Source organism: Lissotriton vulgaris, chromosome 2_1, assembly GCF_964263255.1.
Source record: "Lissotriton vulgaris chromosome 2_1, aLisVul1.2, whole genome shotgun sequence".
NCBI classification, from domain to species: domain Eukaryota; kingdom Metazoa; phylum Chordata; class Amphibia; order Caudata; family Salamandridae; genus Lissotriton; species Lissotriton vulgaris.
The window spans coordinates 1,329,504,889-1,329,518,816 of NC_141687.1; the positions used below are offsets into that span (position 1 = coordinate 1,329,504,889).

Below are 13,928 nucleotides of genomic sequence, written 5' to 3' on the forward strand. Positions count from 1 at the left end.
TTTTACCAGAATGCAATCTTATAGTAGAGATTAAGTGAAAAAGATCCACAGAAAGTATTTATGAAAATATGTATTTATCATATATACTCTCTAACATATACAAAGGTCGCCTACCTGGATATATGCACAACGCACACTGTACTTTATGAAGAAATGCAGTAAATAGCACAGAATTCAGAGTGCACCACAGGGGGGGGGCAAAGCATTTACTAAGAAAGTGGTATAAGAACCACAACTCTAATCAGGACGATGTCTAGAGGACGTAGAAGTGCCAGTGATCCAAGGAACCACCCAAGGTGAGGGACTAGGAGCCCCACAGAGGTCAGGTGCAGTGTGAGAACACAACTGCGTTCTCCGTACAAGTCTATGTGTAAGTCGTGGTTGGATTTTTAAAGATTAGGGACTCTTCCCAGTGGACCTTGAAGAAACCCTGTGGAAGACAAAGGGTTGGAGAGCCACCCCACGTGTGCATACCTTTGTACCCATGTTACCTACACCAGGGAAGCCAGATGAATATGTGTGAAGTGGTGACGGAAACCGCCATCGATCACAATGGAGGACTTCAGGAAAGTGCCACTGCTGAAGAAGGAGAAAGTGTCCGGTAGACTCCGGAGGTGGATTCTAGTTGAGAGGTACCTCCAAGCAGAGAGGACAGAGTCTGTCACTCAGGGGTGACCAGGAGACTTGGAAGATGAATGCCCTCCGATGCCTGGTGTTGCAGGAGAGTTGACGATTACCTTGACTCTGCAGCTGTGAGGACCAGGCGATGCTGAAGAAGACCAGGAGCCGCGCACAAGCTGTCCCACGAAGGATGTTGAGTGCTGAGGGGTTGGTGTCCGGCGGTAGGACCAACCAGCCTTGGCATATTCAACCAATGAAGGAATTGAAAAAGGAGCAACGTCTGGACCAGCAAGGTCCAGGGGAATCACAAGCAGGGGAGTCCGGACAGGCCCGAGCAATCAGGGTAGCCCAAAAGAAACAAAGGTGACCCTCAACAGGACCCACAGGCCGGAGGAACTGAAGTCGCAACAGGCCCTCGAGCAGCTAACCAAAAGATGCAAGCCATGGTGCACACAATGCGGTATGGCTGAAAATTCTGGTCACTGGAGGTGCTTGAGGTTGGGGCTACTTGGAGCCCGGAGATCTTGGTGGAAGGAAGCCAATAAGCCTTTGCACTTTGCAACTGCTAGTTGACGTGGTGCACGGGGGTTCGGTTAATGCAGCCACCACGAAGGATACTGGCCGCAAACTTGTTAAGATGGCAGGGCAGGCCTCGAGCTGTGGAAAACCACCACCTGTGTTGCAGAACCTTTCGGACTCCGTTGGAGCTCAGGATCAGCAGACCGTTTGACTTAGCTGTGATGCCTTCGAATGCAGGGAAGTGACTCCTTCACTTCAATGGAGATTACTTCAGGTGTCTTTAATTCCCACAGGCCTCTGAAGGTTCCTGTATGGTGCACAGACGATGCAGCAGACTGGAAGGGAGTCGAAGTCGAGCCTAAACGAAGTCTAGAGAAGTCCAGAGTGCCCAGACGGTAGAAGAAGTGGTGCCTTATTTGAATCTTGTTCCACGACGATTCTAGGGACCCACCCACAGGTAAGCCCTTAAGTACCCTAAGGAAAGGATTGGGACGATTCAGGGGACCCTCCCAGGAGAGGGTCCGGATAGAGGAAGGTTACTCCAATGACCTTTGTCCAGTTTCGCGCCAGAGCAGACTGGTTTGAACTGGACTATGCATGGGGCACCAAATGTGCCCCTCATGCAGACTTAGTGGCGCTGGCAAGCACACCTACCCGGTCCCAATACACTAAATCCTGTCTGGGAGGTGGTTACACCTCCCTGTGACAGGATGCCTATTGTTCTGCCTTTCCCTGCTCGAACTTGGCTCAGCAGCAGGAGGGCAGAAATGTGTCTCTGGTTAGCAGAAACCATTTTATGCTCTCCCGGTCTAGTAGGTTGGCAGTGGGAACACTGAGAGCGTAACTGAGGGCTCTTCCAGTGCTTGGGATCATAAACGGTGTGGGTGTCGGGGTATGATTCCAATATGGTTGATACCAAACATGATAGGATTCGTTGCAGCCAGTTTTGAGATGGTCATCGCGTAATTGCACGGTGCCCCTACTATATGGTATATGGCTGCTACACTGAAAACCCGGGAGAATGGACTCCTCAGTCCTGCTCATGCAGGAGCACCCTCTCACTTAGAATCAAGCAACCCTGCCTTCAGGATTGCAAAGGCCTGCTATAGGGGTGACTTATAAGTTTTAAGTGTAGTGACCCTTGATATAGGAAACATATCTTTAGTAAGTGTTGCTAGCACCAGCTTACACAAGCTGCTGTGGCATGTCTGTAGTTCCATTTTGAATGATCTCCCATGGGTGGCATAATGCATGCTTCAGCCATGGTGAACCTCCGGGGAACCTATGCCCTGGGTACCTCAGTGCCATATACTAGGGACTTATAAGGATACCCCAGTATCCAATCTGGGATGTACCCAAGTACTGAACATAACAATTTAGGCAGAAAGCAGATAGACCGGGGTTCTTATTAGCAGGATCCCAGTCAGACTAATCAATAACAGCTTAGCACCAGGCAAAAAGTGGGGGCAACCATAGAAGCAGATCCTACTATCCTACAACCATGTGAAAACATTGTTCTCTCATCTGATTAGTGACGGTCTGCATGCTTTGCTGTGTCTATAGAGTCAATCTGACCTTGACTTTGTAGACACAGTTGCTTGGTCTTTGGCCATGGTTATCAAGCTTTATCTGTACCTGGTGGACCAATAAAGATTTCTCATATGCATTCTTCAGTATCTTCTGAAAATTTCAATGAAAGTGCTGTGTTCCCAATTCCCACTTCCAAATTCTCAACACCTACCTCTCATGTTGTTGTTGATCTAGCACTCAAATTACTTTGACCTGAGGACGGTTCCTTGGTGTTCCAGGAAATGTATACATAGTATGTATGTTCTTGGGATGGATCAAAATGAAACTATTCACACCTGCAGTGTGTTGCCATGAACAGTAGGAGGACCACAGCCTTTGTACTTTATCATATTAAAATGACTTACTGATTTCTGATACACTGAGTGGTAGCCACCATAAAGAGTTTGGTAGATGGTTTGTTGTTTAGGAGGACATCTGTGGAAGTGTTCAGAACAAGGCTAAGTGTCCAACAGTTAACATCAACAGGAATATTAAGAAATTGCTTTTGTAATAGGTTTCTCCTACAACAAGATGTTTAGAAAGTACACTGGCGGCTTTTGGAACAGAATTTGACATTACATATTTACAGGCTGTTTACTAGTGCTTGAGAAGAAAATTTAAAAACTGCAGTGATAGCCTTAATATTATGGAAGTTTCTTTATCACTGTATGTTTTTCAGTGCTGTATATCCACTTACAGATCAAAAATGTATCTTTGTCAGGAAATAAACCTTGGCTTTTCTGCTGCAATGGTTGTTTTACTAATTATTTATTTGTTTATCTAACAGGCTGAATGTCATTTTCTCAAAATTCGATGATGTTCAGAAATCAGGAAATATGATGCTGACAGCAGCTGGTGAGTAGTTGGTCTAAATGTCTTCCTCCTCTTTGAAGTGTTAGTAATTTTATATCTGAAAGAGACACGTTAGTGATAGATTCCTTACCTTAGAATATCCCCAGGCGTCAGACTGGATCCGGAAAGTTTTGCGTAGCAGTACCCTTGCGCGTCGGTCGGCGCCGTCTGCGGCTCCGCGTCCGTCGTCGGCGTCGTGGGTGCCGTGATGACGTCGTCGGAGTACTTGGACGCCGCCTCCGCGTGCTGACGTCAGTTCTTCTTTTTTCCGCGTCAGCCAGCGCAGATCTGGAAAGAGCAGTTCCCTAGTCACTTTTTGACTAAACTTTTGTGATCTTTTGATCCGTTTCGAAGTGTTTACGACTCCGAAGGTGCCGTTAGGGATGCCCGGATTCAAGCATTGCGACGAGTGCGACCGTACCATGTCGGTCACGGATCTCCACCGCTTGTGCCTGATGTGTTTGGGCGTCGACCATGGCGACGAGGCCTGCTCCGACTGTCGGGCCCTTTCGAGGAAGGCCAGGCGGGAGCGGTCCCGCAGGCGACTCGAAATCCGCCAGTCGGCCCCGCGCCGTGTGAGGTCCCGGTCCCACGGGAGGTCGAGGGACAGGTCGCGGGGACAGAGCCGTCACAGCTCCGGGAGTCGGCGCCACTCCTCCGGGTCCAAGTCGTCAGGTAAGAAGCATAAGAAGTCGAAGAGACATCATCGCTCTTCCGGCTCCCCCCGACGCTCGCATGATGCGGCCGGGGGTTCGGGTGACACCGCCCACGCGGCTCCTCGGGAGTCGCGGGCGCCGCGTTCGGCCCCATACCCCCCGGTCCCTGGGCTTAACGCGACGCCGGAGGAGATCGAGCGTTTCCTCATGGCCATGAGGTCCCTTTCTCCTCCGACGGGTTCCGCGGCGCCTTCGGGCCCAGTGAACCCGTCTGGGGGCCCTAGTGGGTCGGGGGCTATGACCCCGACGCCGTCGGGTGCTTCGGCCTCGACGCCGCCGGTGCCTTCGGGCCCGGCGCCGCAGGGCCCCGCGATCCCGACACCTCCGGTGCCCTCGGGCCCGGCGCCGCAGGGTACAGCGGCCCCGGCGTCGTCGGCGCCTTCGGGCCCGGCACCGCAGGGCGCCGCTGGACCCTCTTCGGGCGATGGATCGTCACCGGTGGACATTACGACCCCCCCGGCGTCGGTCCGTGTGGTGTCCCCTCCGGCGTCGTCCTCGGGCGGCGCCGTCCCCGATGCCTCCTCTCAATCGGTTCCGACGTCGGGACGACGCCTATCGGCGCCGCTCTCGACGCCGTTCAGAGATTTTCATTTCTATGAACCGTCCCCATTCATTTATGACCCTGAATCTCAGGAGATGGGGGAAGAGGAGAATTGGGAGGGGTCTGAGAACCCTCTGACAAGGGATTGTCAGTCTAACATGGACTGGACAGGAGACCTTGAGGAGGCCAGTGGCCTGGACACCTCTCCAGACACTGGATTCGTCTCTCCTCCTACCGTGGCTTCGGAGGAGGGTGCTACTTATAGCGTGGTGTTGATGAGGGCTGCTAAGGCCTTGGGCCTTGAGCTCCCCGTCGCGGCCGTGAGGACTAACCTCCTCACTGAGGTCCTTAAGCCGCAGTCATGCTCCATGGAGCCTCTGCTGCCGTTTAATGAGGCCTTGACGGACGTTCTTTTGGGCACTTGGTCCAGGCCCACTACAGGTTCGCCTGTAGATAGGAACGTGGCCAGACGCCACAGCCCGGCCCCGGGCGACCCATGTTTCCTGTCCACCCACCCCACCCCCGAGAGTCTGGTTATCCAGGCCTCTAACTCCCAGACCGCCTTCCCGACGGCTCCGCCGGACAGGGAGTCCAAAAGGTACGAGGCCTATGGCAAGAAGGTATTCTCGTCCCTTAGCTTGGGACTGCGGTCTTCCAACACCGCATGCCTCTTGGGCCGTTACACCCACTCTCTGTGGGAATCGGTGGCGGAAGAACTGCCAGAGTGTCCGTTGGAGGTACGGGCCAAACTCGGCCAAGCCCTAGTGGAGGGCCGGGACGCAGCAAAGTGTTCAATCAGGTGCGGACTGGATACTACTGACTCGCTGGGCAGAGCGATGGCTACGACGGTGGCGATACGACGCCACGCCTGGCTGAGATCCGCCAACTTCTGCAGGAGGAAGTTTCGGCCCTCTTGGCCAAGGGGGCCATCGAGCGCGTTCCTGGGCCAGAAGTAGGACGTGGTTGCTACTCCCACTACTTCCTGGTACCCAAGAAGGGCAAAGGGAGCCTACGCCCTATCTTGGCTCTGAGGAACGTCAACGGCTTCCTCCGGAAGGAGAAGTTCAAAATGCTGACACTGGCTCAGGTCTTGGCTGCCCTAGACCCAGGAGACTGGATGGTAGCGTTGGACTTGCAGGACGCGTATTTCCACATCCCCGTCCTGCCGGCCCACCGGCGTTACCTGCGGTTCACGGTAGGCCTCGAGCACTTTCAGTTTACCGTGCTCCCCTTCGGCCTTACCAGCGCCCCACGGGTGTTCACGAAGGTGATGGCGGTGGTCGCAGCTCACCTGCGCAGGTTGGGGGTCTCAGTCTTCCCCTACCTAGACGACTGGTTGTTGAAGGCGGGCTCGCCCCAGGCAGTCGTCAGCCACCTCCAGACTACGGCGGATCTCCTGCACCGGCTGGGATTTTCCATCAATGTGCCGAAGTCACACCTGTGCCCCTCTCAGAAGCTCCTTTTCATCGGAGCGGTTCTCGACTCGGCGCAGTTTCGGGTTTACCCGCCCGAACAGCGGGTTCGGGATATACAGGCTCTGATTCCGATCTTCGGGCCGTTATCCCGGGTTTCGGTCAGGTTGACGCTGCGGCTTCTGGGGCTGATGGCCTCCTGCATCCTTCTGGTGCATCACGCACGGTGTCGGATGCGGGCTCTGCGGTGGGACCTGAAGTTTCAGTGGGCCCAGCACCGGGGCAACCTGTCCGACCATGTCCTGATCTCGGAGGGCACTGCGAGACAGCTGCAGTGGTGGCTCACGGACCGCGATTGGGTCAACGGCAGATCCCTCTCCCTTCCCCAACCGGAGCACGTAGTTGTGACGGACGCGTCCCTCCGGGGCTGGGGAGGCCACTTGGGAGAGGCGGAGATCAGAGGACTCTGGTCTCCGGCGGAGGCCCGGCTCCATATCAATCTGTTGGAGCTGCGGGCGATTCGTCTGGCACTGAAAGCATTCCTCCCGTCTGTCCGAGGGAGTGCAGTGCAGGTGTTCACGGACAACACCACCGCCATGTGGTACTGCAACAAACAGGGCGTTGTGGGGTCGTGGACCCTTTGCCAGGAGGCTCTGCGCCTCTGGCAATGGCTGGAACATCAGGGCGTGACTCTGGTGGTTCAACACCTGGCAGGTTCTCTGAACGCCAGGGCGGACGAATTCAGCCGTCGGTGCTCGATGGATCACGAATGGCGTCTGAACTCGGACGTGGCGCAAGGCCTCTTTCTGCGATGGGGAGAGCCTTGGTTAGATCTATTCGCCACCGAAGAGAACGCGCAATGTCATCAGTTCTGCGCGTTGGAATTTCCAAGGCGGCACTCGCTCAGAGACGCTTTTCGTCGCGAGTGGAGCTGCGGTCTGTTGTACGCCTTTCCGCCTATACCTCTTCTGCCCAGAGTGCTGAAGAAGATCAAGCGCGACCGGGCACAAGTCATCCTTGTGGCTCCGGACTGGGCACGAAGGTACTGGTATCCCGAGCTACTCAGTATGTCAGTCGATCTCCCGGTTCGTCTGCCTCTTCAGGAGGACCTTCTGTCACAGCAGCAGGGGACGGTCCTCCACCCGAACCTGTCCAGTCTCCACCTCCATGCTTGGAGATTGAGCGGCGACAGTTGAGGCCATTTGACTTGCCTCCTGAAGTTTGCAACATCATTCTGGCAGCCAGGCGTCCCTCCACAAAGACGGTATACGCCTGCAGGTGGAACAGATTTGTGGCATGGTGCACAGAAAAGGCTGTGGATCCCCTCAATGCCCCTCTCTCTGAGGTTCTTCTCTTCCTTCTTTCTCTTGCCCAGCAGGGCTCTGCTCTGGGCACTATCAAGGGCTATCTTTCGGCTCTTTCAGCCTTTCTAAGGCTGCCTGACCAGCCTTCTTTGTTCAAGTCCCCTATCGTAAACAGATTCCTGAAGGGCGTCACTCATACCTTTCCTCCGGTTCCCTTCGTGATGCCTCAGTGGGACTTGAACCTAGTACTAACGTTTCTGATGTGCGCTCCCTTTGAGCCACTTCACAACTGTCCACTTCGCCTTCTTTCTTTGAAGACTGCCTTCCTGGTAGCCATCACCTCTGCCAGGAGAGTGAGTGAGCTACAGGCTCTCTTGTAAGCCTCCTTTCCTTTCAGTCCATCCGGACAAGGTTGTTTTGAGGACTAGGCCCTCCTTCTTGCCTAAGGTGGTCACGGCCTTCCACATTGGGCAGTCCATTACATTGCCCACCTTCTTTCCGCCTCCGCACCCCTCGAGAGAGGAGGAGAGGCTCCACCGTCTGGACCCAAAACGTGCGCTCTCGTTCTATCTGGATCGCACACGCCAGTTCCGGGTGGATGATCAACTCTTTGTTGGGTACGCGGGCGCTAAGAAAGGGAAAGCGGTGCACAAGAGGACCATTTCTCGATGGATTATCATGTGCATCCAGGCGTGTTACTCCTTGGCTAAGAAGGAACACCCTGTTGGGCTGAGGGCTCATTCCACTCGAGCCACGGCCACTACAACTGCCTTGGGCCGAGGTGTGCCCTTGCAGGACATTTGCCAGGCAGCTACGTGGGCCTCGTTGCACACGTTTGCACGGCACTACTGCCTGGACAGTCAAGTCCGGAGGGACGGCTACTTCGGCCGTTCCGTTCTCCAGGACTTTCTGGTGTGAATATTGGTTCGCAGACCCACCACCACGGGGATGGTATTGCTGGGGTATCTATTCTAAGGTAAGGAATCTATCACTAACGTGTCTCTTTCAGATGCACAAGTTACTACTTGTGTAACGATATATCTGTAAGAGACATTAGTTAGTGATAGATTCCTTACCGACCCACCCATCCTCCCTGTTCTGCGAACCGATATCTAGGGTTAAGGTCATCCCCTTTCAGGGCCCTAGTTTCTTGGCACCAGTGTCGGTTTTTGTCATGGCTCTGCGCTTCTGGCGCGGAAAAGCTGTGGCTAAGAACTGACGTCAGCACGCGAAGGCGGCGTCTAAGTACTCCGACGACGCCATCACGGCGCCGCCGCCGACGGACGCGGAGCCGCAGACGACGCCTACCGACGCGCAAGGGTACTGCTACGCAAAACTTTCCGGATCCAGTCTGACGCCTGGGGATATTCTAAGGTAAGGAATCTATCACTAACTAATGTCTCTTACAGATATATTGTTACACAAGTAGTAACTTGTGCAACTAGCTTCTAACATCAGATGTTTGGTTACAACATCCACCGATTTAAAACTATGGCTCACAAGATTGACTCAAATTTGCAGCAGTTTTTTTCAGATTCTGCAGTCTGCCGGTTTCTAAGATTCTTACTTGTGTTAGCATATTTGAGTTGGGTAGTGACAGACACTTTTCACATTTGGGGTAGAAGACACATTTGAAGTTTCTTCAACATTTTCAAGTAGTAAGAGTTCCTTCCTAATATGCTGCTGCTGTGTAAAAGCATGAAGACATTCAACAAAAATTGTGATGCACACTGATAGGTGTTAATCAATTGTACTGTAATTCTGTTTAATGAAATAAGAATATTATTTTGGTCTTCAGAGCGTCTTAGCACAAAGCGGGACAAGTGCTTTGACAAGTTTTCGACTGAGTGGCTGCAAAGTGGAATTCTAGTCAACTGCTTTGGTTAACTCTAGTATTTTTAGGTCTCGCCTTCACCATTCCGCAGGAATGGGAAATGGGGAAAATTAAAGTCAGCAAAATCCTCTTCAAACCAAGGGCTTTCAGCCCCGCGGTTTTCTTGCAGTTCACGTGAATCGGTGAGCAAACATGCACGCACATTCACGGCCAGGGCTTCTCCTCCCCTAGCAGCACTCCTCCCACACCAGCAACTCCCCCCTCCCACACCAGCACCTCCCCTCTCTCTCCCCGCAAACACAGCCTTGCCGTAGCAGCACTCCTCCCACACCAGCACCTCCCCCCTCCCACACCAGCACCTCCCCTCTCTCTCCCCACAAACACAGCCTTGTCCTAGCAGCACTCCTCCCACACCAGCACCTCCCCCCTCCCACACCAGCACTTCCCCTCTCTCTTCCCGCAAACACAGCCTTGCCCTAGCAGCACTCCTCCCACACCAGCACCTCCCCCCTCCCACACCAGCACCTCCCCTCTCTCTCCCCGCAAACACAGCCTTGTTTTCATTCTGTGCTATTCAAACAATGCCATATGACATTACCTTCGCCCTACACAAAAGCACAATTCTTACTTGTGATATTTTTTAATCAAACATCTGAGAACCTCCTCAAAAACAAAAGATAAAGGGACACAGTCACAGATGCACGTTCTGGCAGACTAGCTTTTGCACGGATACAATTCTTCTCAAAACTGAGCGCGATTTAAAAACCTGCCTTTAATATTTATTTATCCTCCACATGTGTTTAGAGTGCGCGAGCCTGTGTCCGCTGCCAGGGCAGTGTTCGGCGTCCTGACAGCCTTTGTGGGGCTGTCGGACACTGTACATGGGAATAATGTTTGGTCGTTCAATTACAGAGATGTATCTGTGAAACGTCACAGCCTTGCCCTAGCAGCACTCCTCCCACACCAGCACCTCCCCCCTCCCACACCAGCACCTCCCCTCTCTCTCCCCGCAAACACAGCCTTGTTTTCATTCTGTGCTATTTAAACAATGCCATATGACATTACCTTCGCCCTACACAAAAGCAAAATTCTTACTTGCGATATTTTTTAATAAATGATTGCACACCATTGTACTTCGCCTCCCATTCACATGTAGTCCAACATAACAACGTTCAGAAAGAAACTCTTTAAACCAAACATCTGAGAACCTCCTCAAAAACAAAAGATAAAGGGACACAGTCACAGCTGCACGTTCTGGCAGACTAGCTTTTGCACGGATACAATTCGAGGTTCAATGTTCAAGGTTAAAAGGCCTGTTGTGCGCTGAACTCATCCCGTTCCCACTCCAGCTACCCAGGGGTGATTCATGTGGCCTTCTTCTATGAAACATTATAGCGCTGCTGTCTCGGTGGCTTTCAGGTTCCGTCGCCCTCGCGGACAGCGCCGCCCCTCCCCCCCTCACCAAGGGCACAATGAACCGGAAGGGCAAGCTCGCAAAGAGAGGAAAGACGACTGCCTCGCAAACGGGCTAGCAATGCAGCCCTTGTTAGTTTTATATTTATTTTTATTTTTTTAAATATATTTTTATGGTGTTTTACAGCAAAACAGTAGTTGTTAGTTGTATCTACTTATTATTTGGCGTTAAAAGTTACAGTGTACAACGATGAAGTGACTAATAGGATATGCATCACATTCACTCACCCAAGCAACACCACTCACACACGCAACACCACTCACACACGCAACACCACTCACCCACGCAACCCCACTCATCCACGCAACGCCACTCATCCACGCAACGCCACTCATCCACGCAACCCCACTCATCCACGCAACCCCACTCATCCACGCAACCCCACTCATCCACGCAACCCCACTCATCCACGCAACGCCACTCATCCACGCAACGCCACTCATCCACGCAACGCCACTCATCCACGCAACGCCACTCATCCACGCAACGCCACTCATCCACGCAACGCCGCTCATCCACGCAACGCCGCTCACCCACACAACGCCACTCACCCACACAACGCCACTCACCCACACAACGCCACTCACCCACGCAACGCCACTCACCCACGCAACGCCACTCACCCACGCAACGCCACTCACCCACGCAACGCCACTCACCCACGCAACGCCACTCACCCACGCAACGCCACTCACCCACGCAACGCCACTCACCCACGCAACGCCACTCACCCACGCAACGCCACTCACCCACGCAACGCCACTTTTAGCCACACAGCACCACTTTTAGCCACACAGCACCACTTTCAGAAACACAACGCCACTCACACCCACGCAAGCCCACTCTCACACATGCAACGCCACTCTCACCCATGCAGTGCCACTCACCCACGCAACGCAACTCACCCACGCAACGCCACTCACACATGCAATGCCACTCACCCACGCAACGCAACTCACTCAAAGCCACTCACACACACGCAGTGCCACTTTCACCCACACTGTGCAGTGCACAATAGGTCTCGCAGTAGGAAAGTTGGAGCTATTGGTTTTGTAAATGACAAAGCCCTTTATGTTTTTAAAATGAAAACAAAAATAAAAGGCATTGTTATTTGCAATTGTAATAGCTCCAACTTTCCTACTGCGAGACCTATTGGCAACGCCAGTGCTTGTTAGCTATTATGACACATCCTTATTCACTATACTTTCCTATGATTTCAATAAAGACTGTTGTCTCTACAAGAATACCCTGATTAAGAAATGTCTTAGCTATCGTGAAACTTGGCATATTTTACATAAATTGAATGGTAGATCCTTCATAGAAAAATACATTTTGAAATAATTTTTTATAAACTGACACAAGTGAATAGAACACTTAGTTGATATGTTAATGAGGAATTGATTTGTATTGATCTCTAAATGATGAGTCATATGTATATCACAGAATCGTATAATACTGTTTCAGGCTTTGTAGTGATTCATATTTTTTTATTTGTGCAAAGGACACAGTGGAAAGGTGTTCAGAAAAGTGATAAAATGTTACTCAGCACTCCAGATTAGGTGACCAATGCAATGTTATCGCATTGGTAATGTAGCTCAATTGCCCGTGTTTTAATGAAACAAAGAAAAGGTCCTGTATGCAGTTTGTATTCAGTTCTTTCTTTTTCATTCTCTCATATTATTTTGATTGTAGCAAAAGCCAATACGTTTTGTCCCACTCAAGACTTCTTCTTTTGCAGTGAATTTTTTATTTTTTATTTAAAGTCGCAGAAATTGAGAATATCAAGGTATTATAATCAAAACCAACCATAACTTCACTTTTTTCAGTTTAGGAAATTTTTATTTGGTTTTAAGAAAACACAATACAAGATAATAAAATAGTACATGAGAACCGAATGAGAAAAAACATGAGATATAAAAAAAAGACTATAAAATGACGGTTCAATAGGAAACGAGACGAGAAAGGAAAAAGAAAAGAGTGGAAAAGAGAAGAGAAAAAAAGAGACAAGGAGGAAAGAAGGAGAGGACAGTACAGGAAGAATAAGAAAAGGAAGAGAAAATCAGTATTGGAAGAAAAAGGAGTAAAAGCAATAGGATAAAAGGGCTCAACAATGACCCAGGACAAGTGGACGAAAGATAATTAGAAAAAGGGAGCCAGAGAAGGTCAGATTTAATTTTTAAAGAGATAACTTCACTTTAACCTTGGTTTTTTCCTCATTGAATTTCCGTGTTTTCCTTTTTATCATATAACATATCTAATAGTTCCTTGCAATAGTTTTTTGCACTTGGGCATAGCGTTATGTCCAAATGGTATTCGATGATGTCAAAACAATGTTTCTTATCCTCCAATGAGGTGAGTTAGTAATCTGGTATAGCCCCCCCCATTAGGTCTGTCTCAAAAATGGCGTCTTATGCAACAAGTCCTTAGCGTAAAAGGAGTGCTGAGTAACTTTTTATCATATTCAAGAGCAAATATAATTGCCTAATCGAGAGTCTGTGCTCTATTGCCTGCCACAGCCCTCACCTGTAAGTCATTTGTTGGGTTCAGAAAAGTATTAATTTGCTAAGCAGTATGGCATTATTTGACAAATATGCTGAAATTAGCATGACATTTAGTGTATTTATCCTTCTATGGGTATGCCAAGATTCTTGCAGCTCCATCGAGGATGCCCAAAAAGTTTTTATCTGCTAATAACCTTGACAAGCTTTAATGAATCTGCAAGAATTTTGGCAGGCTTTATGGAATGTCCGCCAAGTGCAGAAATCTTGGGTTTCATGCAGAGTTGACAAGGGAGAAATCAAAAGTAAATGGAATGTCAAACAATTTATTTTCTAATAACTTTGGTGCTGTTTTATGGATCTGCACATTACTCGACATACACTTACCATATTTAGCTTAATCTTGATATTTGGAATTTCATGCATACCCTTTAAGGGAAACAACTATTAATATAGTCATTTAAAAGGCAGCATTTTCCAATCTAACTCCCAAAGAAATCTTTGCTCTTCACTACAGAAAGCAAACATGGAATTGCACTATATCTGGAATAAATCTAGAAGTTTGCTCCTGGTAATGTCTTTGCTTGG

The 13,928-nt window shown here is 50.4% G+C and overlaps 1 protein-coding gene across 2 annotated transcripts in view; it reads left to right on the forward strand.

The window, feature by feature from the left end:
• Positions 1 to 13,928, forward strand: part of CLASP1 (cytoplasmic linker associated protein 1) — a 1,635,412-nt gene that overhangs the window by 373,864 nt on the left and 1,247,620 nt on the right. For both annotated transcript variants that reach the window (XM_086957100.1, XM_086957101.1), the window contains exon 8: positions 3,497 to 3,564. In XM_086957100.1, coding sequence (XP_086813226.1) covers positions 3,497 to 3,564 — 68 coding nt within the window. The remainder of the gene's footprint in view (positions 1 to 3,496; positions 3,565 to 13,928) is intronic.